Source organism: Aristolochia californica, unplaced genomic scaffold, assembly GCF_029961685.1.
Source record: "Aristolochia californica isolate CCGP_79_NKW_82.1479 unplaced genomic scaffold, dmAriCali1.0.hap1 SCAF_14, whole genome shotgun sequence".
NCBI lineage: Eukaryota > Viridiplantae > Streptophyta > Magnoliopsida > Piperales > Aristolochiaceae > Aristolochia > Aristolochia californica.
The window spans coordinates 7,415,737-7,442,271 of NW_027181815.1; the positions used below are offsets into that span (position 1 = coordinate 7,415,737).

General features: G+C 39.0%; 2 protein-coding genes across 4 annotated transcripts; both read right to left on the reverse strand.

Moving 5' to 3' along the window:
• Positions 1 to 332: 332 nt before the first annotated feature.
• LOC137950792 (protein RNA-directed DNA methylation 3) lies at positions 333 to 18,083 on the reverse strand. 3 transcript variants are annotated; one of them, XM_068797413.1, is made up of 17 exons: positions 17,686 to 18,083; positions 14,371 to 14,606; positions 13,894 to 14,049; positions 13,656 to 13,814; positions 13,501 to 13,584; positions 8,582 to 8,649; positions 8,065 to 8,388; positions 7,910 to 7,958; positions 7,668 to 7,823; positions 7,451 to 7,591; positions 7,254 to 7,353; positions 6,878 to 7,033; positions 6,719 to 6,799; positions 6,387 to 6,459; positions 5,201 to 5,231; positions 4,942 to 5,002; positions 333 to 4,515 (listed from the first exon to the last, which is right to left on the reverse strand). In XM_068797413.1, the coding sequence occupies exons 1-17, from the start codon at positions 17,939 to 17,941 to the stop codon at positions 563 to 565; spliced, it is 6,084 nt and encodes a 2,027-aa protein (XP_068653514.1). In that variant the 5' UTR covers positions 17,942 to 18,083; the 3' UTR covers positions 333 to 562. The 3 variants fall into 3 exon arrangements, with proteins under 3 accessions (XP_068653514.1, XP_068653515.1, XP_068653516.1); XM_068797414.1 differs by lacking the exon at positions 17,686 to 18,083 and adding an exon at positions 16,299 to 16,314; XM_068797415.1 differs by lacking the exons at positions 13,501 to 13,584; positions 13,656 to 13,814; positions 13,894 to 14,049; positions 14,371 to 14,606; positions 17,686 to 18,083 and adding an exon at positions 12,904 to 12,989.
• A 537-nt stretch (positions 18,084 to 18,620) lies between these two features.
• On the reverse strand, positions 18,621 to 22,502 carry LOC137950374 (serine/threonine protein phosphatase 2A 57 kDa regulatory subunit B' beta isoform-like). Its single transcript, XM_068796814.1, has 2 exons — positions 20,894 to 22,502; positions 18,621 to 19,121 (listed from the first exon to the last, which is right to left on the reverse strand). The coding sequence occupies exons 1-2, from the start codon at positions 22,076 to 22,078 to the stop codon at positions 18,786 to 18,788; spliced, it is 1,521 nt and encodes a 506-aa protein (XP_068652915.1). The 5' UTR covers positions 22,079 to 22,502; the 3' UTR covers positions 18,621 to 18,785.
• Between the last annotated feature and the right edge of the window lie 4,033 nt (positions 22,503 to 26,535).

The following is a 26,535-nucleotide window of genomic DNA, read 5'->3' on the forward strand; positions in this document are numbered from 1 at the left end:
GCATGGTTGATGGGCTGTCTCTAAGAGAAGTTTTACTAGTAATAAATTAGCCAATGGAACACTAATCCTTTTTCTTCTAAAAAATGTTGGGGAAAATGGAACTCGCTTATCACCACTTCTGCACTGAGAAAAACAGAAGAGTGGTGCTCAAACTTCAAAGGACCAGCTAAAAGAATTATGGATCATTCCGAAAGAATCAATCGTTTGGCAATTCTCCATAAGTGCATTTATCAAGTTGCCGAAACTAGAAAATGCATTTTCAATTACATCTCTCATGCAGCTGATCCAACACTTTTTAAGCATACAAGCTGACCAGCTACAAGAATTGGAAGTACGGGAATTAGATGCATATCTATGACACCTGAAATTTACCTGAAAATCTGAATTTGGAATACGCTGAGTTTCACTTTTTAATGTCATCCCTAGCCAAATGAAACATGAGAACTTCTAGAAATTACCAACAAAATATGATCGATATTTACAGCCAAAAAAAAAAAAAAGAGAGCAGAACAAAAAGATGATAGATTCATCGTAACACTCCGTGTTCATTCCGCTAAAATTATCAACATCCACCCTTTGCATTTGGTCGGGACGTCTTGCTCCAAGACCCTGATACCTCACCCCAAGGATCCTTTTTATCTTCGTTTACACCACCGTCGTTATCGCCAGCCATTCCCGGACTCCAACCACCAGAAGGTCCAACCTCAACATCCGGTTTTCCCTTCTTACTCCAACCGGCTTCTTGATTTTTGCTCTCTCTTGTTTCAATCTCTCTTCTCTCCCAGCATGGTGCACCACCATCACCCTCCTTACTTGGAGAACCACAACCTTTGCCCCAACCACTGGCCTGGTCTCCATTACTCCTCGTACCACTTTTCCAGCTTGACCACTGACCCCTATTAGAAGGCTCTCCAGTGTTCCAATCAGAGCTTCCAGTTGCTATTTTATCGACATTTTTCCACTCTGATGAAGTTTCCCCACCAAATCTTCTTCCTCTAGTATCACTGTTCCAGTTTGTGGAGTTTTCCCCACTGAAAACTCCTTGCTTAGCCTCCCCACTGAAAACTCCTTGCTTAGCCCCTGTTTCCCAAACATTTGTTTGGTGTCTACTTTGATCATCTCCTTCAGCTCCAGATTTCCAACTTGACCACTGGACATCGGGTTTTTCTCTACTTCCAACATTTCCTTCAGTTCCATATTTCCAACTAGACCACTGGTCTTTGTTGGAAGCCTCTCCTTGTTTCCAGTTTTTTGATGGACCAGTACTTCCTTCCACTTGCTCACCGCCATCATTCCATACAGATGAACCATCCCCATGGTAGGCCACTCCTTTATCACTGTTGTTCCAGCCAGATGACCCATTCCCACCTGGATCTCTATCACCATTATCCCAGCCAGATGACCCTTTCCCACCAAAATCTCCTCTGTCACCATTGTTCCAGCCAGATGAACCTTTCCCACCAAAACCTCCTCTGTCACCATTGTTCCAGCCAGATGATCCTTTTGCAGCAAAACCTCCTCCGTCACCATTGTTCCAGCCAGATGACTCATTCCCACCAAAACCTCCTGCATCTCCTTTATCCCAGCCAGATGACCATTTCCCACCAAAACCTCCTCTGTCACCATCTTTCCACCCAGATGATCCATTCCCACCAAAATCTCCTCTATCTGTTTTGTTCCAGCCCGATGAGCCATTCCCACCAAAGCCTCCTTCATCACCATTCTTCCATCTATATGACCCATTCCCACCAAAGCCTCCTTCATCACCATTCTTCCATCTATATGACCCATTCCCACCAAAGCCTCCTTTATCACCTTTGCTCCAACCAGATGATGAGTGCTCCCCAAAAAATCCTCTGCCTCGACCCCGTCCAAAATCTCTTCCACCTCTACCACCACCTCTTCTTCCACCTCTCCATCCATGATCTCCTCCCCTTCCGTCCTGATAAACTGAATCCCCACCTCCACAATACTTTGATTTGTCCCAAGAAGAATTTGGAGCACCACCAACAGTGTCTGGGCCTCTCTTCCAACCTGCTGAACGACCACAACCATAAGGTTTCTCCCTGTTCCATTTGTCAAGCCCATTGCTCCCATCATCCTTATTAGATGTTTTTTGGTTCCTACTGGTCTGTCCCTCACAATGAGACTTGCCCCAGGTCCAGCCATCTGATTGTTTTTTGTCTCCATAATCTGATGGCCCAACTCCCATTTTCCATCCAGATACAGACTTATCTTTTTCAACATTGCTGTCATTTTTCCAAACAGGTGCTTGGTTCCCATCTTCACCCCCTCCCTCGTTCCAACTTCTTCCACGGTTCCACTTCTCAGTTCCACCTGCTTCTCTATCAGTACCTTTTCCCTTGCTCCAGCTTGATCCAGGATCCCCATTGAAACCTTTTGCTCCATTCCAACATTCTGAGCGATTTCCACTTCTGCCTCCTTCAAAATAAGCTCCCCTGTTCCAGCGAGCTTGGCCTTCATCTCCCTTATTATCATTCCAATCATCTCCAGGGATACCACCACCCCCACTAAAATCATTTTCCTGATTTTGGTTCCAACCTGATTGACCCCAAACAGAAAATCTTCCTTTGTTAGAAAAATCCCCTCTTCCTCTCGAAGAATAGTCTACCCTTCCTCCTCTTCCTCCCCTTCCTCCCCTTCTTCCACCAGCTCCCCTGCCCCCCTCAAAAGCTCTCAGTTTGTTCCATCCACCACTCTGACCTCTCCATCCATCTCCATCATCTTCCATCCCTCTTTTGTCAAAGCCAGATCCCTGGTCACCCTCGGAAGCTTTGTCGCTTTTTTTATTCCTGCCCCATCCCTGTTCACCACCAAAAGAAGTACTTCTCCAAGAGTTTGCATCATTTTGGATTCGTTCTTGCCTCATCACATCCTTAGCTGCATCACCCCAACCCCCAGATATGCCTGCATTCTTCCAACTATCAGCACAAGATCCCATAGCATCTTTGGTCCCCACATTTACTTGGCTAGAATCATGCCAATTCTTTTTACTATTGTCGTCCACTGCTTTACTCCAAGAATCTGGCTTGTGGCTTGCCAGTGCCCTGTCCAATCCATTCACTGACTTGGAAGTATAACAAACTGGATCCACCTTGTTCCCCCAAGTGTCATCACTTGAGCCAAATGCCGTCTTATCCCACACAGAGGCTTTGATAGATTGACCAGCTTGCTTCCCTGTTTTCTCCCAAGGATCACAACTTGAGAGTGTTGCAGCCTTTTGCCAGCCATCTACTGCTTCATTAGATTCCCCAGCTTGATTTGATTTGCCCTCCCATTGGTTAGCACTTGAGCCAACCGCAGCCTTTTTCTGGCCATTTGTTGGTTTTTCATATTCACAAGCTTGATTCGATTTGGCCTCCCATGGATCAGCAATAGAGCCCACAGCAGCCTTTTCCCATCCACCAATTGAATCACTAGATCTACCAGTTTGAATCGATTTGATCTCCACTGGAATAGCACTTGAGCCCCCTGCAGCCTTCTCCCAGCCAGCTGTTGCTTTATCGGATTCACCAGCTTGATTTGAGCCCCTCGGAGCCTTTCCCCATCCATCAAAGGGTTCATTAGATTTGCAAGTTTGATTTGATTTGCTCTGCCAAGGATCAGCACTAGAGCCAAGAGCAGCCTTTTCCCAGCCATCAGTTGCTTTATCAGATTCATCAGCTTGATTTGATTTCCCCTCCCAAGCATCCACACTTGAGCCATGTGCAGCCTTTTGGCAGACATCAATTGCTTTATCAGAGTCGCCAGCTAGATTTAATTTCCTCTCCCAAGGATCAGCACTTGAGCCATGTGCAACCTTTTCCCAGCCATCTATTGCTTTATTAGATTCACCAGCTTGATTTAATTTGCTTGCCCAAGGATCAGCACTTGAGCCTGATGCAGGCCTTTTTTCCCACTCGTCCATTGCTTCAACAGATTCACCAGCTTGACTTAATTTGCTCACCCAAGGATCAGAACTTGAGCCTACTGCAGTCTTTTCCCAGTCAACCATTCCTTTATCAGACTTACCAGCTTGATTTAATTTGCTCGCCCAGGGACCATTGCTTGAGCCCACTGCAGCCTTTTTTTCCCAGCCATCTGTTGATTCACCAGCTTGATTGGATTTGCTCACCCAGGGATCAGCAATTGAGCCAACAGCAGCCTTTCCCCAGCCACCCATTGATTTATCAGGTTCATCAGCTTGATTTAATTTACTCTCCCAAGGATCAGCACTTGAGCTAAGCCCGACCTTTTCCCAGCCATCTGTTGCTTTATCAGATTCACCAGCTTGATTTGACTTCCTCTCCCAAGGATCAGCACTTAAGCTAAGCTCGGCCTTTTCCCAGCCATCTGTTGCTTTATCAGATTCACCAGCTTGATTTGACTTCCTCTCCCAAGGATCAGCACTTAAGCCCACTTTAGCCTTTTCCACTGCCTTGGCCCAACCATCTGTAAGTTCACCGGACTGGTCTGTGTGACTAGTTTTGCTAACCCCAGCCTCATCCCCCTGGTCTATACCTCATAGTTACAAACAAAAAAAGTTAGAACATTTTCCTCAAGCATGACCACAAATACCTATTAGATTTCTCAAGTACTTCCACAATATACATTTTTTTTATAGAATGTGTAGGATATATTTGAGAACAATAAAAACACAGATACATGTAAATGGACGCTACAATAAAGATGTACATTGCACAACAGTTTCACTGATCACATGATCTAGCCATGACTTCTATTTTTTTTCAAGAAGAAACCTAGCTACAAAACTGATGGCTTACCATCCAACATTCATTGAAAAAAATGGGCTCCTCTTTACGTCAGTGGTGACAAGAATCAATTGATAAGGTTAATGAGCAAATGTGTTGGCAAGTTATTCCTGTGAGACGATGACAAGAGAACTGTATACTGTACCAAAACCTGGGAAAAGGGTCATACCTGTTTTCAGTACGTCACTGCTAAAGATGCTGTCCAGAGTCTTTGCAAAAGCAGAGTCAAACTGAAAAGCCAAAATATTAATAAGAACAAGTTCGTAGAATAAGAAAGAAATTGAGGGGAGTTAGAATTCTTTCAAAAAAACTAAAATATAAAAAATCCTCTATATGACATATCCAGACATACCTAGTAAGGTGAACTCATTTAAGAAAAAGAACAAAAGAATAATGTAGTAGAGTACAGAGTGGAGAAGTGAACCTACCGAAAAGGTAGAAGAGAAATTCCATGAATCCCTGAAACAAACAGAATAAAAGATCAGGTTCCGAACAAGACAGATCCCTCTAACAAGTATAAGTATTTGTGTTTGCGCTCATAAACTCCAGGACCAATAACTACATATCACCTCACTTGCTAAAAATAAAGACAGATGTCGTACAGTCTTCAGTCTCTTAAGTTACACCATAGTATTGAACATATGACAACAATAACAGATGAAACAGCAATATCTTTTACCAGGCTTGTCAGATATGTGTGTGCATATATATATATATTAAGAGGGTATGCAAGATAGATCATTTCAGTTTTTCATTGGACTAAGTAAAATGTCACCATAAGACAAGAAACATAAACTGAACACTGAACAAAATGCACTAAAACAGATTAAAGATACTATGCACATATCCACATATAGAAATGGATGAGGCGCACAAAAAGTCCCCATTACTGAAAGAGATCATAAACCCCAAATTCAGATAAGACGCTCCAGTATCTTTGAGAATTTTAAACTAATTCAAAATATATTAGTGACCTCAATGAAGTACGAAACTTAAGTACAAACACTATAGCTTAATTGCAGAGGCACTTGTATAGTGCATGCCTCAAAACTCAGAATGTAATGCTTTGCATTTCGTGCTGCCTTTATGAAGGCTAGACCCTGGCCAGTATCTTCTATGTGGTCAACAACTGGATGATCTGTTCGGGCCTTAAAACAGTTTTCACAGTAGAAAAAAGATGGACGCCGAGATCAGTATGGACTAGAATGAATTAGGGATATTCTTGAACCATTCTAGCTTTCAAGAACCAATATTAAAAACACTGAAAAACTAAACATTTTCTTCTGTGAACTTCTAATAAGTCGAAAGGGGAAAAAAATAAAGAGCTAAGAGGAAAAGAATACAACTAAAAGAGAGATGGAAAGCACATTTCAGAAAATAAAAGAGTACAGGAGCATCAGATGAGATGAATCCGACTACATTTCTTAGTATAAAAGTATCAGATAGATCACTAAAATTGAAGCATTTCCAGTTGGAGGAACTGCAGAGACGATACTTCACAAAAAATGATTCAAGGAATATACTCATCAAGCTGAATATAACAAATGGTTCAAGGAATATACTTGTCAAGCTGAATATAATACCAAAGCCATAATTTTTACACATTTTAGATACCTTCCACTAGATGGCAACTCAGACTTCCACCCAGTAGTCTCCTTTGATGATCCAAATCCTTTGTCAGAATCACCTTCAAAATAAAACATATCCATGATACACACCCAAGCCAAGTAGATCATGAGAGAATAATAACACAAAAGCAAATTTAAACAATAACCTTGTTGTTGCAAAACATAGAGCAAAAGAAAATGAAGCTTTTAAAACAATTAGCTTTCAGCAACTATAGCACTCCAACAACATCAGAACCATAAAGAAAAGAAGTGTAGATAAATGAGATACATGCACAACAGAGCAAGAAATTGTCTCATGAGTCATATAATGCTATATACCTTTAAACACTCCTTCGCTTGTAACTTGGCCAAATGAATTTTCAGACAGACTCTTCAGCTCAGAAACATGGTCATGGCTAACTGCAATCGTGTTGACATAGAAAAGTTTTAGCATGGATTCAAACTACCTGCCTTGAAAACTGAATCGTCCTTACAAACCTTTAATAACTTTTGATTGAGATAGTAGCTTGACTGTCAGATCAAGTCGATGCAAAGCAATGACTCGACACAGATGCCCTTTTAGGGGACCCACTCGAATCCTGAGTGTTTGTCCAATAGAGAACCTCTCCTCCTTACCTTGGTAATTACTTCGAACTACATATTGAATGACCAAATCAGAAAAAAAACACTCGTTAAAGTTGGAAGAGTAAATGCAAAAGTTGGAAAGGCATTAACAAGAGCTCAAACATGTCTGGCTCTAGGCTCAGAACAGTCCAAGATTTTCAAAAGTCCAGGCAGGAAACAGAAAAAAAATCCTTTGTTGATTTCAAATTTCTGCCTCATGTAACTAAAAGCCTGAAATTAGGAAACCTACAAGAACGGATTTGTCCTCTCTCTCTGGAGGACCATTTCTCTGGCTGCAAAGTCAAATCCTCTGATGAGTCAAGGAAGCCTGAAGGTTGTGGTACGTCCTGCTGTAATCATTAATATATTTGAGGAAAGAGACTACATCCACAAGGGCACAGATGAAATTTTAAAAGAGAAGGGAAAGAAAGGAAACCTCATACATACCATGCCTTTACAGGTACCCTTCAGATTAATTTTCTTACACAACTCAGATTTAGTACAGAAGTAACCACTATACTCTGGGTTGGAATTGTCATGGATAAAGATTGTGCCTTTATACAGGTGTCTAAGAAACCCTTCCCTTCCCTATAGAGCAAAATTGTGGACACATGAGAATGGTTTTCCAATTCTAATTAGGATCTTTGCTTGGTGAAAGGAATACCTCAAAGGGACCACTCAAAATCCTGACTGTGTCACCAATTCTAATGGTGGTCCTGTAACTGTCAGGAGCTGTAAACATCTTATCACACAATCTTTTCTTGATTTCCAGTAACTTCAAAGTCACAACTTCTGTTGTTTCAACAACACCTTTGATGACCTAAGAAACAAACATAAAACATATGCTTTAATAATATTAAAGTACAAAGTAAAAGAAAATACCAAACAAAACAAAGACTACAACACCTTGAAGGCCTCCCCCTCCACACCTATGATAACTCCGAAATCCTTCCGACTGAAAAGATATGTGAAATGAGAAACTAAATATAACTCATGGATAAAATGAGTAATCAGAAAGCTCAAGGAGAGACAAATGCAGAACATATGGGTGCCCAACTTACCCAAACAACACAAAATCATGCAGTTCAAAACTACACTTGTTTTTAGTCCCAGAAATGCCATCCTTTCTTTCATCACGGCTTACTGGGTAAACTTTTCCTTGGCCTTCATAAAGTTCTGAAAGCCAGTCCAAATCATCAGAAATACCTGTTTTCATCTTAAACCTTTGTTCCTCATCAGCAGAAGGTTCTATGTCCCAGTAGCTTAATGATCCCAAGGATACTTTTTTGTATAAAAAACCTTCCTTAAGCATCAAATCGTCAAGTATCTCAAAAACTTCTCCTGTTAGCCGATCACGTTTACGTTCAATATGAGGCCGGAAATCCCTAACAAATTAACAGGCAAAGACAGAGTTATGACCTCATATAGCCAGCAATATCTTACAAAGGGCACTCACTGTAGTTCTCACATTATTCATGCATAAGTGTATCCTGTATCACCACTAAAAAAACAGGCTCCTGTATCTGAAAAAGGAAAAGTGACGCCAAAGAAGAAGAAGAAGAAGATAGGTGAAATTACTCAAGCTCGCAGGATCTAATTAAGCGTGGTGCTGGTACAGGAGTTTGCTTCAAACTCGTCCCGCCACCCTGAAAGTGAAGCATTGAGCATTTATGTCTAAGGGCAGTTTTCTTTATTTTATTGTTTTGAAACAGGAGGGCAAGTCTAGGCAAGCACAAAAACCAACAAGTTCATTATATGAAAAAAAGCAGAATAAGAACAATACTAGCTAGTACGCTTCTTTCTCTTTAGAAAGTATATAGCAAGTGTGCTCAACCATGGATAGGTACTGCAGCATCAAACTTGAACAGACCTCATGGAAAGCTTGCGTGAATTAGCATATGACGAAAATAAATAAATAGGAACATTGTATTAATAATCTGGAATCAACGTTCATTTTTAATTAACAAATTAAAAATGATTAATTGAGAATTCCAGACATGAGAAAACAATGATAAATAATTCATATCATGTGACATAAACATAAAACTTCTCAACAATTAACACCCTTACAAGAAGATATATACAAGAAGAGAGCTGTTGAAATATATGTAAAGGGTAGTTGGGTCATTTGACTCTTGTCATGTCCCTCTTAGGATACAAGTTTGTCATCATAGTGAGTTATATGCTTCAATTTTCATCTTATTCTAAGATGTATTCAAGTATAGAGGGGCTTTTTTGTAACTTTGATGACTTATCACAGAAGTGAATATACAATCAAGGGGGTCGATCTCTCCACCAACAAGTGTGGAACTCACACAGTTTTCATCTCTCTCTCTTCCCTTTTCTCTCTTTTCTTCTCCTTTCTCCCTAATTTCAACCTTCTACATTGTATAAGAGCAATAAGATCCGGTCGAGGATATTTTCAAGCACTCTTTTCTCCTCTCTCTAAGTTTGCAACTACCCTAGGAAAAAGGGATTTCTAAAATTCTCTGCCGATTGAAGTTCAAGGTCAGATTTTTCCTTTCTTTTGGTGTCATAATCCAAGGGTTGATAGTTTGTGCTGCCAATTGAACAATTCTATAAATTAGTTGTGCCCCTAAAGAGTTGTATGTTGGTTTTTTCCCAATCTTGATTTGCACAGGTCCCCAGACCCATGCCTAGTGCTTGTGTCATCCTCCTCTATGTTGATGTCATCCATACTCGTGGTGATTCTTGTTATCCTCCATTGAATTACTCCTCTTAAGAGCATATTTGAACAGTTGTGGTTTGGTTTGAAGTTTGATTGCCTGAATTGTCCAAAGTGCGGGCCCCACCTTTATATGTGCAAGCACTATACTTTGTTCTTTGGTGTTTTTTGTGAGTAAGGTTGTTCCAGCTTCACTGCTGTATGGATTGCCTGGTTTTTTCGTGGCAAATATAACTAGTTCCATTGAAGTTATTATACCTACTAAAAAGTCTAGAAATTCATAAGGTAAGGACACGATGCTGATTACCACTGTTGACTAGACAGAATTATTTTAGTTGGTCTAAGTCTGTTCAGATTTATCTTATCACTAATAGAAAAACTAGATACCATAGGGATGATCCACTTACCCCAATGATAGATTACTAGAGGTAGAGGACAGCCAAGTTATGACTTGGTTAGATAGTAGCATGGAATCAAAATTCAAAAGCCAGGTTTGAATTGTGAGAAAGATAGAGAAAAATTAAGCCTCTCTTGAGTCTTAGTATGACAAGGAGAGCATTTTTTCATGGATTTAAGAATATTATGCTAAGCTTTTTGGCCTAAAAAGGGGGGATAGAACAGTGACTGATTACTTTAGTGAATTGCAAAGCATTTTACAAGTGATTCGTATTTATGACCTGCTTACCACTAATGAAGGAGCTATGGAAGCAGCAAGGACAGATCTATAAGGCAAAATTTCTTAATGGTCTAGGCCCTAAATATGATGCAATCCGAGCCCAATTAATTGCTTTTGATAATGAGCCCTCGCTCAAGAACACATTCAACAGAGTGATGCAAGCAAAGACTGCAGGAAAAATAAGGGGAAAGATGCTGCTGGCCTCAATATTCAGTCTGCTCCGAGACGTTCAAAGACACCCCGTGGACATGGAGGTAGATGGCAAAGACGAGGACGAGATAGTTATGGCCGTGGTGATGGTAAGAATGATAGAAGGTGTTTACACTGAACACGGCAACCATTTTTCAGATAAATGATGGAATAAATTTGGAAAACCAGTATATGCTAGTTCTAGTATTCCTGACAGTAATGAGAAATTTGCTATCCATGTATTAGCGTTGTTCCTAGTGCTCTAGATGAACTCCAATAATTGGCTCAGCAGATTGCACAGTTGACCCCATCCTCTGCATCCATAGCTCACAATGATCCCACAACTAAAACCACCATGATATGTTCACTTTCCATGCGGCTCCAATCTCTTCACGGGTGACTGGTTTTGGAGCATCTTTGCACATATAAGGTATGTCCTCCTTATTTTCATTTATTGGTCAGTCATCTCCATTTAACCTTATTACCATTGTTGATGGTTCTTCCTCGCCTATTAGTGGACTGGATACGATTCAGCACACTTTGTCATTATCTTTAGACTCTCTTGGTTTATTTGTCCACAAGTTTCTTGTAAACCTATTATCAATTACTCATACTAATCCTTACAATGCTCAATAACCATCTATCCAACTCATTGTGTATTTCAGGACCTCTACACATAGAGGATGATTGATCCAGGGTGTGAGAGAGGGGCTCTAACACTTGAAAGGTCCACAAAAAACAGTCCTTTTTGGCTCTTCCAGTAGTTATTTCACCCTTCTAGTGACACTTGTAGCTAGGACATCCCTCCCCAGCCAAGTTACTTCAAATATTTCTAGTTTTGCCTTCTTTGTCGTTTCAATTTGAATCTTGTTAACTCGGAAAGCACCCATATAGTCAAGAGTCAGAGCAGTAGTTTGTTTGAAAATAATTCATTTTGATGTACGAGGCCCTTGTCAGGTACCCAATTTTTTGTTTCCTTCACTGATATTTTTGGTAGGTCAACATGACTGTATCTCCTACTAGAGAAATTTGAAGTTTTGATGTATTCTTGAATTTTTATAGTGAAGTAAAAAATCATTTTAGTGTTTTACTTTGTGTCTTTTGTACTAGCAATGGACTTGAGTTTATGAACCACAAGTTTGATTCTTTCCACAAAGCTAATGGTATTATTCAGTAGTCCTCATGTGTGTATACTCCACAGCAAATTGGGGTAGTAGAATTGTCACTTTCTTGAGGTTGCATGAACTATGTTTTTTCCAAATGCAGGTTGCCAAATTGCAACCGAGTAATGTTATCCTCACTGCCTGCTTTCCCATTAAGAGGAGCCCACTCTGATACCAAATGTTAAGTACCTAACCAATACTACCCAAAAGACCAGCCTGTTAGGAGCGGAAGGCATAGGTACTTAACCCCAGCACCAAGTGGATCACTGTGAGCCCATAATAGATCCACCCCCAAATCTTGCTATTGTGGACTATCGTTATGTCTATATTGTGAAGTACAAGGTTTATGGCTGCACAGACAGGTATAAAGCAAGACTTGTGGCAAAAGATTGTACTCAAACTTATGACGTGGATATTTTTGAAATATTTTCTCCTATAGCCAGGTTGACACTTGTTTGGATTTTGACTTTTGTGGCAGTCGGCAAGGGTTGGCCCTTGTTTCAATTGGATATTTGTAATTTTATACAAGCTTGGAAAAAAAATTGTACATGAAGTAACCTCCTAGGTATTTTGCTCAAGGAGAGATTGGGAAAGTATGTAAGTTAAATAAAGCAATTTTTTATGGCTTCAAGTAAAGCCCCAGAGTATGGTTTGACAAATTCAGCGAAGAACTTATGTCCTTGTGATTCACTAGAAGCCACTAGGACCATTTGTTGTTTGTCTTGAAGAGGTCCTCTGAAGTTGTGGTAATAATTGTAGATGCAAATGATATAGTGTTGTCAAGAAGCGATGGAAAGGTATTGAGAAGGTAGAATCTTGCAAATGGCTCTCAAACCAAGGATTTGGGGTCCCACAAATGTTTTCGTGGGATTGAGGTAGCATGTAATACAGAGAAAGTATGTCACAAATATGCTACAAAATTATGATTTGCTAGGAGCAAGACCTGTTGAGACACCTATAGCAGTGAATCACAATCCTCATGAAGATAATAATGCAAAACTCAAAAATAAGACCATGTACAGAACGTTAGTAGACAAACTTTATGTCACAATAACTAGGCCAAACATATCATTTGTTGTAAGTATGGTCAGTCAATTAATGGAGGGTCCTTGAAAGATACACTTAAAGGTAACGCACAAGATATTGAAATATTTAAAGGGGGCACCAAGAAAAATGTTTATTTTACTTTTGCCTTTTTGTCTTTGTTGTATTCCTTATCATGCACTCTTCCTTCCCCCAGCGGACTTCTTTATGTGAATCCACCTTTCTCTTCATTATCAAAAAAAAAAAAAAAAAATTAAAAAAATACAAGTTTCATCCATTCACTCCCCTTTCCATCCTGCTTTTTTCTACTTTCTTTTGCCTCCTGCCATGAAATACAATCCAAGACGTTAATTGGATAAAAATCAACAGACATTCTGGACCAGATTTTCAAGGCCTCAAAATCTCAACCTATAGTTATCAGTCTGCTTGCTTCTTCCAGTACTCCAGGTTTGTACATGTCCACTCAAAGTATGAATAGTACATAAAAGTATTCAACAAGTGAGAGCATGTACAAGCCAGGATTATTCAGAGATTAAGTTAGAAGGTTTTTAACAGAAGCAGGCAACTGTAACTTGAATAGGTGTTCTAGAAATTAAAGCAGCAGAATATGCTAGTAAAACCTCCGAGATCAAAATTAATCAATAAACTGGTTGAAAAAATATCCTCTCTTCTTAAACAAAACTCATCATCATCACAAAATAAAAAAGCACAAAGTTTCAGGAGAAAGGAGAGTACTTACAAATTTTTTTGCAATGGCTTGAAGATCAATCCTTGGAATCAGTTTAATCATCGCTCTCTGATGGCCCTCTTCAACAGCCACAACCTAAACAGAAAAGAATTTCTATGTAACTTTGACAGTGAGAGTAAACCAGTTAGCTCTTGAAAGGCCCTTACCTGCGCTAGGTCCCCTTTATACTTTCCATTCTTGATACGGACCCACATGCCTTTAGAAAGACCACATGACTTGTGTTGAACAGAGAGTAAATGAGGAACTTCATTTTGGGGTACAAGTGACATTCTAGTTGTATATAAGTTACAATAACCTTTACAAGCCTGAATAAGAAAGGTGTATAATCAGATCCTGAGGAAGACAAAATAAAAGGGTAATAGGGCTCAGGGTGGAAGGGAGTACCTCAATGACATCAGATTCTTTTTCAGCTTCAACAAAAATACAACCCTTCAAATGGTCAATAGCAAATGCAGATATAATCTGTAGCTTAGTATTAAGTTCTTGCAAATCTACGAATTTCTGCATGAGGCAGATGGCTAACTGCTGCTCATGACCAACCTGTAAACAATAATATTTTGAAAGAAATACTAACAGAGTAAAGAAAATCTCAATGTAGATAGAAACAGAGAGATAAAACCCAACAAGGAAATTTTTTTTTTAAGAGGGGCGTGGCGCGATTCGAACTCGCTACCTGACGCACCTAATGTAAACAGAATACCACTAGATCAAACGGCCTTAGGTAAATAATAGACTGCACCAGCCGCCCAACAAGGAAATTGAGCACCAAGATAAAGAAGAAGCAACACTTCTTTCCGAAATATCAAATGTTTTACTTCAAAAAATTTAAGCAACATCAGTGAATAAGTAAAAACAGCATACCATGCATTTGACTCTCCAGATTATGGGGTCCTTCATCGAATGCATCATAGACATTTGATCATTAAGTCCTTTAGCGTCTTGACTGTCATCTGCATTTATGACATGACTGTATCGCTCTTTAATAAAATTTTCAAGATCTTCATCCATTTCTTCTTCTTTAACCAAAAAAGGAAGCACAGGTGCTTTGCCAGTCTTATTTGTGCCTCTCGTCGCTTCACCCAAATCATCCATGAAATCTAGTCCAAATAAAATGAAATGAAAAATAGGAACAGCAGAAAAACAAATTTGAAACAATTTTTTTAGACAAGGACGTGGAACATAATATTTAAAATTGCATAATTACTAAAATACTGCTAATAAACACAACAATTTGAAGAAAAAAATAGATTTTTAGTGCCCAAAGGTCACAGGCTGAAGACTTACCAGCACTCAGAAACCATCTACTCTTTACCATTTTGGAGCCTATCAATTAACACATCTAATCAAGAGATACAGATAAATAGATAAACGAAGAGGGAGAGATTAAGCCTGAATTCAATTGAATCCCAAGAAAAAGAAAATCTGTGTCAATCATCGTGTAGGACAAATCACATCACTAATTTACAAGGCAATTCCAAACAAATTTCAACCATTTCACAGTCCAAAGATCGTTGAGTGGAAAAAATTCCATTAAATTTCTTATTAACAAAAGAAAAAACCATGCCTGTGATTTTCTATTTTATTTTTAAAGAAACCCAGGTAAAACACAACCTACTAGTTTCCTATGAACCAGAGATCATGCAATTCAATAACATTTCTCAGGTTCAACCTATAAAGCTAATCTTTGAGGCCTAATGCCCATGGTGCTTCACCACATTCCATGAGTCATAAACTTTTTTTCTATTTTTTTAACTCAAGCAGAAAAGGTTAAATGAAGGTACAACCCCCCAAAAAGAAAAAGAAAAGTACAACAGAAGGCTACATCAAGAATCAAACACAAATTTGAGAATAGATCTAAACATTAGAGCATTTGCCACAACAAGATGCTGACAGGAAGCTCCACTTCTATCCAAGAATCTGCTAAGTCATTAGCACTTCTCAGTGTGTGCAACAAAGAGACAGTCATGGATCTTCAGATGACTCCTGCATCACAAAAAAACTGCAAGAAGCAACCTGGGGGAGGCATTTTCCCTAACGCCCAGCTGATGAGGCAACAGAATCCCCTCAACCAAAAGGGCTGATCATTACACTAGATCAGCAAATTTGCAGCCTAAGATAATCATTAATATCCCATTTCAAAAAAAATAAACGTAGTTACTAATATCTCTGAATCTTAAATTGATTTTTTCTTACTGGTGGCTTCTGGCTTGTTGCCAGCCCTGAATCTTAAAGAAATACAGGAGGGGAAGAGGGAAGCCTCAGATTAGAGGAGGGGAAAGTTGTACATAGCCATATGTTGGCACAAAATATCTCTTTAGCTAGAACATTAGTAATACTTTTGCAGATCTAAGACTCTGGTGCAAAAAGCCACAAGATGGTGAGAAAGATCGATAAAACCTTCAATAACAGACTGCAGTCTCCAAGGAAGATAAACTACCCTTCATCAACCTTATTAGAATAGCAAAATGCCCTTCCATGATAAACTGGAGAACTGCTGAGACAAAAACTTGCCACCATGCAAGAAATCCCTCAGGGCTCGGCCTCAGCTAAGTCACTTCTGCCAATAGCAACAGGGGAAAACAAAAACTATCCTTCTGATCCTCAATAATGCCCCCATAACCAGTTGCCTGACAAATTTCCCGGCAAACTACCACCAAGATCCTATTTAAGCTACTGGGTGAGAGGGATCCAAGGGTGACCAACAAAAAGTTTAATATGAATAAGATAAGTGATTACAAACGTTGCTTGGGGCACAGCAATACTTTTACATGTCAGAACAGGCGTAGTACCTCATAATCTGCTTTAGCATTCTCACTTAAATTCCACTCAAGGATTAAACCTGGAAAATAAAGGTAAATAGGTTCATCGGGTAAGTCAGCAACCAGTATGAAACCTTTAACACAACTCTTACGAAACCACTATCTGATTCGCATAATGAGAAACTTCTGCAAGGTGAATGGGCCTTGTAAAATTAAATGAATTTGCTGTGTATCTGTGATCATGTCCTAAAGCAGGAACAGACAGTAGCAGGAGTAGATTTAAAGTTCAAAGAGACAGTATGTGCTTCAAGAGGAGAGAGGTAAAGATAAAGGCCTTTCTAAACAGTCAAAGATAACAAATTCCATTGTCATCAAGGAGACAACACTTCCACTTTTTAGAACTTCCTTGAGACAAAGTTGAGCCATTTGTTGATAAAAGTCTTTACCATTTAACAAGGAATGACAAATTTGTTTTAGAAAATTTGAAATTTAAGTCTAAATTTTTTTATAAAGCATGGAAATACACCCAAGAAAAATAAAGGTATGGTAAAAGGTAGTTTTATTATCACTTATGCTTTTTCAACCAAAAAATAAATAAATAAATAAATAAAGCTTTGCTTGAGATTCTCGTTCTGACAAGTACATGACATGCCATCAGACTCCTTGAACTTGCGTGGCATACCAAACCTGAAGTATTTTGTGCTTTTCACAACCATGATGAAACAAATGAAGCTGCAGAATAAATTTCTGAACTACTCGATCTGTATTTTCAGTTATATATTGTCATGTATCACCCCCAATGTATTTTCTATTTAATAAGAATCTATCGTAATGGTGGATTGGGCCTTTGGTTCAGTGCCACATGGGAGGTTTATAGTGTGAGGTCTGGCCCTCAAATCCCGCCCGGGGGAAAGAGGTGTAGTGTGCATGGGAAATCAACATTCAGAAAACCAAAGGAACCAACATGAAAATTATGCAGTGCCAAATGATCCAAATAACTCGGTATCGCAATGAAAGAAGCATTCCTTGATGTAGAAATTTATTGTTTAACTGTAGCACCGAGCAACCACTGTCTCGAGAATATACAGGTCCATCATCAACAAGGCCAACGACCCAAAATGTCCACTGTTCGTATGACTACAGGCATGGATTATTGTTGTGTGTCGGCGTGTAAATTTCATCTCAATGCATGTCAATATAAATAATAGACATGATTTTGTTTTGATTTTTCGTGAAGGAAGCGCACGCTCGCACACTCGAGATTCCCAATGGACATCAGTGAGACTCCAACCAAAGGCTTCACATTAAGGAATCCCAGACTGCGGCCATCAAGCCAGAGACTCGATCTACAAACGAGAACAAAAAGCAAACACTACAGCAGACAGGAATACAACAAAACCCAAAGCCAAGGAGTTACCATTGTCATCAGAGGCTTCATCGCTGTCAAGGTCTTCTTCCTCGTAATCGGCATCCAAAGCCTCATCGTCCACAAATTTGAGACCCCGAGATCGTTTCTTCTTGCGACCACCGGTATTACCGGCGTCATCGAGCTTAGAGGCCGATTTACGTTTCCCTGACGATGATGTGGTAATCACTTCTTTTCCCTTCAAGGATTTCCCGATCACTTCCTTTCCTTTCAAAGGTTTTCCTATGACTTCTTTACCTTTCGCCATTTTTTAAATCAAATACAAGGGAGAGACAACGAGGATCGCATGGAATCACAGATTGGGCGTAACGAGGGTTCGAGTGAGAGGGGTGAAGGGGAGAGCAAGTACTCGGCATTCCAGCAAAACAAAGACTCGTAGGTTTCGCTAGTTGTACGAACGAGAAAATGAAAAGACCATCGAAACTCTGAACAGTTACACTCTATAACCCACTTCATCGGTGGATAAGCAAAAGAAGGATATTTTCGTATTTTTAGTGATTGTTCTGTCTTCTTTGGTTGATGCTTTCCACGTAACCCGCCGCCCATCGTTGGAAGACAAGACCAGCGGATCGTCGAGCTTCGATACTTGAACGTCACAGCCTCACAGGCATGCCTAAATAAAAAATATAAGCTCAATTGGGAATGTAAAAAACTTGGAGTCGACCCATCTAACCTTAGAGAATTGAAAATTGACTATGACAGTGTTGTTAGCATGCATTAGAAACTCAAGAAGAAAATGAATGCTAAACAAATCTATGCTTATTTCTCTGAAAATCTAAGCAAGTTGGATCCAGATCTCTCTCACTATGGCCCCCAATGTCAATCGTTAGAAAGTAACACAGTCCGTCTTCGCAACGAATAGAAGAAATTGAGAAAGGCAAATTTGATGAGATAAAAAGATGAAAATAACTTTTCATTCACAATCACATTGCACCTCACATCACCACCAAATGATACACGTTAAGTTACAAATAATCCCTGCATTTCCGTCCAGTCCTGGCAAGATACAAGTCACATCCAATTGGGACAGTGACCGAAAGAACGAAGGCGGCACAGATTGTCAATCCTGGTCTTCCATTACCTCCCTCCTCCTAACTCACCAGAATCATCTCCATCTCTTCTGCACCAGATTTGGCCGCATTAACGGCTTCCAGTCTCTTCCATATGAGCTCCCGTTGCTCCTCCAACTGTTTGGCGTTAGCCTCTTTCTCTAAATACCGTCTTTGACACTCTTCAAACAATTCGCTATCCATCTCCAGAAACATCTTTCGCACATTTGCTGTCAACCCGTGAACAGCCTGGTTCCAATGGCTTTGCATGTTTTTCTCAAGAGATTCAAAGATTATGGGGAAAATCATATTGCGGTTTTGGGCAATCAGACTCACAATGTGATCGTTATTCCATAGAAATAGGGCCCGCTCTGCAACCTGCCAAGTGCCATGTACACTCATATTGCTAGTAAAAAACTACAATGAAAAATGGATACGAACGGACAATAAAAAAGGAAGAAACTTATTTTTTGTACAAAGACAAAGAAACTTGACCATTTGCAGAATACACCCAAAATTGCAATAATCCAACAGATAATCTTTATTTCCGCACCACATGGCATGTTAAAATTGCACAACAAGCAAACAAATAGACTTCTGCATACATTCACAAACTCGAGTACACTAACATTGAAATTTAGCATTACCTGCTACTTTGACCATGGTATATGGGGGCTGCCTCAGGTGGATAAGTAATAATCAACAGAACTATGATCGATAATAGAACGGAACACAAATTCAAGCAAAAAGGACACAAAGATATAAAGCAACTGTTCGCATAAAAAATTGGATGGAAGCGTTTAACATTCCTAATAGCTAGAAGCAACAGCTTATATATTGCAAATATTGCAGGCAGGATTGGAGGTACAAGCAAAAGCCAGACTCATTCATCATAATCTTAAATTCATGGTCCTCCAGTTGAAAGTTTATAAGCACTAGGAAGTTCAAAGAAAATGCCAAGGCCATGCAAGATACCTTAGTAATCTTGGTAATCTTTAAGCTCTCGATGTAAGTCATATAATTAGTGAAACGTTTCCACCAGCAAGACAGCATTTGTACATTTAAACTTCTATATTGTCCAAGGGTAATTACTGACAACACCAAAGGCCAGAAGAGTAACCAAGAAAGAAAGGCTGCTGAATGACAATGTCAAAACTCATAATCGGTTGTGCCTGGAAGCTGCCACTCAGAGATCACGACATTAATTCTCCTCATTTAAAACAAGGAGAAGACATCAACCATAGGTCTATGGCCTCAATCACTGTAGGTTTTAGTCAGTTGAGTTCATATGCTTCTTCAGTCCTGATATCTCCAGGCACCTTTTCGAGGATCTATGCAAACAGGATCTTGTTTCTTGTGACTTTCTTAAACAAATAAGAGTCCCAGCAAAATTTAAAAAGCTGCACACAACACCTAACTTATTTGATAATAACACTTTAAGAATTGAGGGCTAACAACAACCAAAAATTCAAAGTTGAGGCAAACCATGTTGCGGATGTGGTAGAACATCACCAAAGGAAGATTATTATTACATAGTACCAACTCCAATACCTATAATGGGTCTAAAAATATTTTAAAAAACAGTGGATTTAGAACCTGTAGTAATGTTAGTCACAGCTTTCAGGCTACCGTCATTAAAATTGTTTCCTAAAAATCAACTATTTTGGTTATTAATATATATTAAAAGTCCGGCAATAACACCAATGCATGTCGAATAACACATGAAAATAGGAAAATATGCACTTCTCAAAAAAAGTGAAATTAAGCATCTTGAAAGCTATATTCTGATAAATACAGTTATCAAATTAAAATATGGTAAGAATATGCAAACAAAAGTGCAACATCATCACAAAATACAACTTAATGGTAAAAAAATGACGATGTATCAAGTGCGTCTACTCCAATATTGAATCAAAACTTATTATCCTACATGATAAAACAATACCAATTACTAAAGCCTCTCATAAAGAACAGAATACAAGCGTTTCTCTTGTATCTAAAGACCTTCAAATAAAGAAATTAATCACTGAAGCAAAAGAAAAGTAATTTACATTTCTTACAAGGAAGCAACATCAGAATTATTAACTCAACACAAATACAACATCCTATGTCCCTAAAAAGACAAAAAGACAGTGAAAAAGGTTCCGAACCTGGAAATGAGAGCTATTGAGACACCGACCAATTTGTCTAAAAAGCCGGACTATGCATTTCTGAAACTCTGCAGATTGAGTTGCTTCCAAGACTTCCTCCAACTCTCCCAAAAATAAAACCTCCTTCTGACAATTGATAAGAGGCCAATACTTCAGTAGACCCTTAATGACCGTGTCTGCCAGTTTATAATCTTTCTCTACAAACTGCACAATACAATATGAGAGCTGCTGATGATACAGAGCAAGTGCCTTCGGCTTATGAAGAGGAAGAAGTGCCCTAACAAGAAACAGCTTATGCTCTTCCTTCATTGGCAGAGCAAACCCATTGATTATACTGCCAAGAATCTCTAATAATTCTCCAACACCACTATGTCTCTCTGTCTCAAATATGAATCGATAAAAGATGTTATTCATAGCCTTGCGGATGAAGGGCCGGTGCACCATAAACTTGCCATAGATCCGGTGGAGTATGGTTTTTAGGTACTCACGCTCCCGGGGATCCTCTGAATCAAACAGATCAAGCAATTTCAAAACAAACGAATGATCAATATAGCGTTTTGCAATCTTCGTATCAGTGTCGGAAGAAATAACATAGCGTAAGAGAAGCTCGTATACGATTTGGAGATGCGGCCAAGAAGGGTCCAGGTATGGCTCCTCCTCTTCGGGGTCAGTATTCTCGGAGCCGGTGTTCTCGTGAGAAGCAGGAGGGAGGCACCGGAAAATATTGATAGAGATCATACGGATGAGTTCGTCTTGAATATGTTCGTTGATTTTGTTGGAACTCGATTGGATGTAATCGACGAGCTCAAGGAGAGTCTGGCGTTTAGTTTCTTTCTCCCGGACGGATTTCAGTGTATCGGAAAAATCGAAAATGATGGAGCAAAGTTGAAGTTTACGGAGGAAGAGCGCTGGTCTGTCGGAGGAAGACACGTCTCGGAAGTATGGGAGGGTCTCAACGGCGGAGGGAGAGAGTGGGCCGCGGTCAGGCGTCGGAGTCGGGGCCACAACGGGGTTCGGCTGCGAATTGGCCACAGAGGACGCGAGAGTCGTCCGAGAGGCATGGTTGATGTTTGGGCCCGGGTGTGAACTGCGGTACGCGGCCGAGGACCCGTACGAGAACACCGCCGGCTCATTGGCGTCGGCTTTGATCTTCCGGTGGCCACGTTTAATAATCTTATTAAACATTTTTCTTTTCTCCGAACCGAAATCCAAAACAACAACTGAAATAGATCTGATGCAATCAATCTCGCGGTGCCGGACTCCAGAGAACCATCAACATAAAAAAACAACGAGACCAACACGATTCGGAGGGCAATCAACGAGTCGGACCTCGAGCGAACGACTTTACGGATCTGAAAAAATGAGAGAGAAAAACAAAGGTACCGATTTCGGATCAACGCCCGGCGAAACGCGACCGCCGGAGAAACGCACCAGAGAAACCATTCGCTAGAGATCGGCGACGCCCGGCTAAAATCCTTCGAAACGGAGATTAATTGCAGAGGCCGAGTTCGACGACTTGAGGCCTTGGACGATCGAGAATTCCGAAAATCGAAGATAGCGAAGAGTGTCCCTGTGAGAGGGAAGAAGCGGATGACAACCAAAACCATAAACAAAGTGACGAAATTTTGGGAATTTTTCGATAATGCAGTAGTATTCATCAAAGACAGCATCTGGTTTATTGTTAGTAGAATGACGAAAACGGTGCTGGCATTTTCTCTCTTCGGTCATATGAAAAGCACACAGAACCAAGAATGGCAACTTTGTAGTTATCTGAAGAAACACAAGGCCTTCTAGCATGAAATTTGGCTATGACAAGGTCAAGACAAAAGAGGAATAGAACGAAAATGCGATTAATCGGAGCCTGGGAGTCGGAGTCATGAAACGGTCATCCCAGCCCTCTGTAATCGACAAAATAAATATTTATTAATAAATGAAGCTTGGTCAAAATGTGGGTTTTTTGTTTAATAGAATCTTGCTCTTTATTTAAACAACAAGAAACAATCTAAGTTTGTCCTTTCCTCTACAAGTTTGCTCCACTCCATGCAAGTATAAACGGATAACATTAGGTTTGAATTTTGGGTTGGTAAAGGAGGATTAATTACAATTATCACCTAATATTTGCTTTGACTTTGTAGTGTTTTATCTTAAAATCATGTCGATTGTCCTCTATGTCGAACATGATAATGATAGTGATGATGATGATGATGATGATCGGATATACTTGTAATAAGGAAGTTATTTAAATATGATCCAATAACAAAAAAGACTTTGAGATAGTTCAAACAAATTCTCAAAGCAAAAACGACAAATAGGCAAAGGATGTTCAATTAGAGGCATCATTAAAAAAAAGTGTAGTAATAGAAGGTTAAGCCAAGAAGACAACCATCGGAAATAGTACCAACATTTCAATAACAAACCACTAAGCTGAAAAGGTTGGTGTTTGATCAATGATGAAATTTGAATATCACAAAGCAACAAAAGGTGTTGTTGGAGGTTGTTCTTTGATCAAAGGTAATATTCAAATAAGATGGACAAACCAAAAGTAGTCGGAAAAATAAGGTGTTGAATAGGCATGTTATTCAAACAACAACTCTAGGACAAAAAAAATATAAATAAAAGTAAATGTTCAAACACAATCAATAATTTTTTGTTGTATAACAAGTGATTTTGGCGTTGTTAAATAAAAAAACTAGTATTTAAATTCGATAAACCGATTCACTCTCCCTCTAAGTTTATCCTCAAACCTAACATGTATCAGCTTGTCATATTAGTCATTGCATGCCCAAATCGTATAAGTGTGTGAGTCTATCCACATGGGAATATGAGTGTGCTTTCACATTTGCACGAGTATTGGCTAGTGAGTGAGCTAATTTTAAGAATACTTTAAAGGGTTCATCTTACTTGCATACATCATATTGAGACTATTTCAAATATCTAAAATATATTCATTCCAATTTTTTTTACAAGGATAAAGAACTCTTAAAACATCAAAGTTAGGGCAAGTGATACTCTGTAACTTTTAATATTCAATTTATTTTTTACTTGAACATGCGTCTACTTGGTATTTTTGCAATCCATACCAATCTTGATTGATGTAGTTTTAAACTTGAACCTTAAATTTAAATCTCGGTGTTACCTAGTAAGTAATTGTTGTTGTGAGCAAGGTTCATTAGGATAGCATACAATGTCTTGCCCTAGTATATTGTTATGTTTGTGTCTTGACAACCAAAAGTCATATTTCTCTGTAGGCTAAGACTTGACAATCACACTCATGTTAATTATATCTCCAATGAAATTATACATCTCAACACCTTAGTATAAATGCCTCAATATCATTAAGTGGTCAAATAATTCTCTTTTTGTGTGCAACCCTTGTTGTATAAGAATAATTGTGAAAAAAAACTGCTTAGAGAATAATTCTCAATACCTTACTATTCCTATTAATTATTCTATCAGCTTGCTTTCATATGAAGTAATATAGGTTGGGTTGCCACACTAGTGACTCATTTATTATGCTTTAACATTGTCCCTTTAGAAGCACTTTAAACTCGATTTTTTACAATTCCCTAGTTAAATGATCAATCAAGTCATCCACTAATTTAATATAGCTTCAATTTATTGCTCTAATGGAGGCATGCTCTATCATATATATAAGTTCTATACGCTAAAAAGACATGGATTAGTAATTTTTACCTCTAATGTATCAGCTTTCCATGGTAGGTCTTATTGTCAGTTTTTTTTCTTCTAGTTTTTCAAATAATAAGGTTGATTTAAAATAATCTCATTGTTTATATTTTTAATTTATAGGATTATGATCGCTAACCTAGGTATTTCATATCAATTTTACATAACTTGAAATACTCAACTTACAAGTCTTTAATTATAGGCTTGATTAGACTTTACTATAATTATTATTTCCTAGTTCGAGTGGAATTCAATTAAATTCAGATTCCTATGCCATAATATCAAATCTATTTGTTCGTGATATCAAGTTTTTACCTCAAGTAGATAACTTGCGTATGATTTTATGATGAAACATGTAACGGAGTTTGTACAACACCAAGTCCCACAAAACTTATGATTAAGTGTTTCTTGGTTGTGTGTAATCATTTAAGTTGTTCCACCCTTTCTCTACTTCTTCTCTATTGATTAGTTGCTCCATTCGGTTTTTCGCTTTTTACTCTAAAGATGATATTTGCTTGTTTCTTGAGGTCATCTCCTCATGACCAACCAGTGGGGTTGAGGTAGTCATTGGCAAAGAGAAATTTGGAGTTTTAGATGTTCTTAATCTTCTTCGTTTGTAGTTAGAAACAACTCAAACCCAATATGAAACAAAATCTAAGGATTGGTTAAAGGGTATTTATTTATATATTCCTCTTCGAGTGTCTATTAAGTGTGTAGAGAATATGGAGGAAAATTTAACTCTCTAGAGAAAGTGCATTTAAAGTGTTATTGAACCTGGAAAGTTGAGAAAGTGAATCATCTCGTTTCTTAACAAAATGATCGAATGTGAAATTAATGTGAAATTCTACCATTCAACATCGAATTCCACTTTCCATCATTGACTACTTCCTTATCTCTTCTTCCTCCCATTTTCCTAAAAAAAAAAAAAAATTATCGGGAAGGCTACTTTGGAAGGGGGAGAGGATGTTGTCTCCTTGGCCTCCTTTATTTCTAGCATCATTTGTAAGTTGTAGAGGATGCTAGCGAAGGAGAAGGGGGAGGAGTAAGAGTGACATCGAGTCGAGCCGAGCCCGAACCTGCCTATATTCGAGTCGAATTTGATTTAAATATTTCAAACTTGAGCTCGAGCCGAGCCTAGCCTCGAACCTAAAATTGTTATCCAATAATTTTAACCGAGTTCGAACTGAGATCGAGCTTCAACATTCATTTAAAAAATTACATGTCTTGAGTTCAACCTCCATCGTACATTTAAAACTTTTTAAAAAATACATATCAAATAAATTGTATATAAAATTATACATACAGTTTTAAATAAAATTGGGCATGACCTCTACTTAAAATTGAGCAGAAGGGTGACATCGAATCTAGTTGAGTCTGAACTTTCCTATATTCGAGCCAAGTTTGATTTAAAGATTCGAACTCGAGTTTGAGCGAACCTAGCCTCAAGCGCCTAAAATTAATAATTTAAATTGAGTCTAATAGTATATTTTAAATTAAATAAAAATATATTTTAACTTAGGTCTCGATTCTCTCTGCTTTTCCGCCGAGACAACGCGAAGCGAAGGCGCGACGCTGGCGAGGACATGTCGTCGGCAATAGAGGCGGCGACAGAAACATAGGCGAAGAAATCGGAGGGAAGGGGATGTAGCAGCCTGCGAGGAGCTGTCGACGGCGACAGAGGCCCACCTCCCTGATCCCGAGACTCACAAGCCCGTTAATGAGCTGACTCGTGAGGTTTAAAGCTGAACCTTGATTCGGTTGAGTTCTGCTCGTTAACTCAAACGAGTCGTAGCTAGATCTCGAACTCGGTTTGAGATCCAGGTATATTGAATCGAATTGAGCCGAGCTCGATTCGAAGCCACCCCTAGGGAGGAGGAAGTGTTTCCCTCACCCTCCCCTATTATTTCTGTGCGGAAATTTTGGACGAGAGTGAGGGAAAGGCGTCCTCAATCCTCATC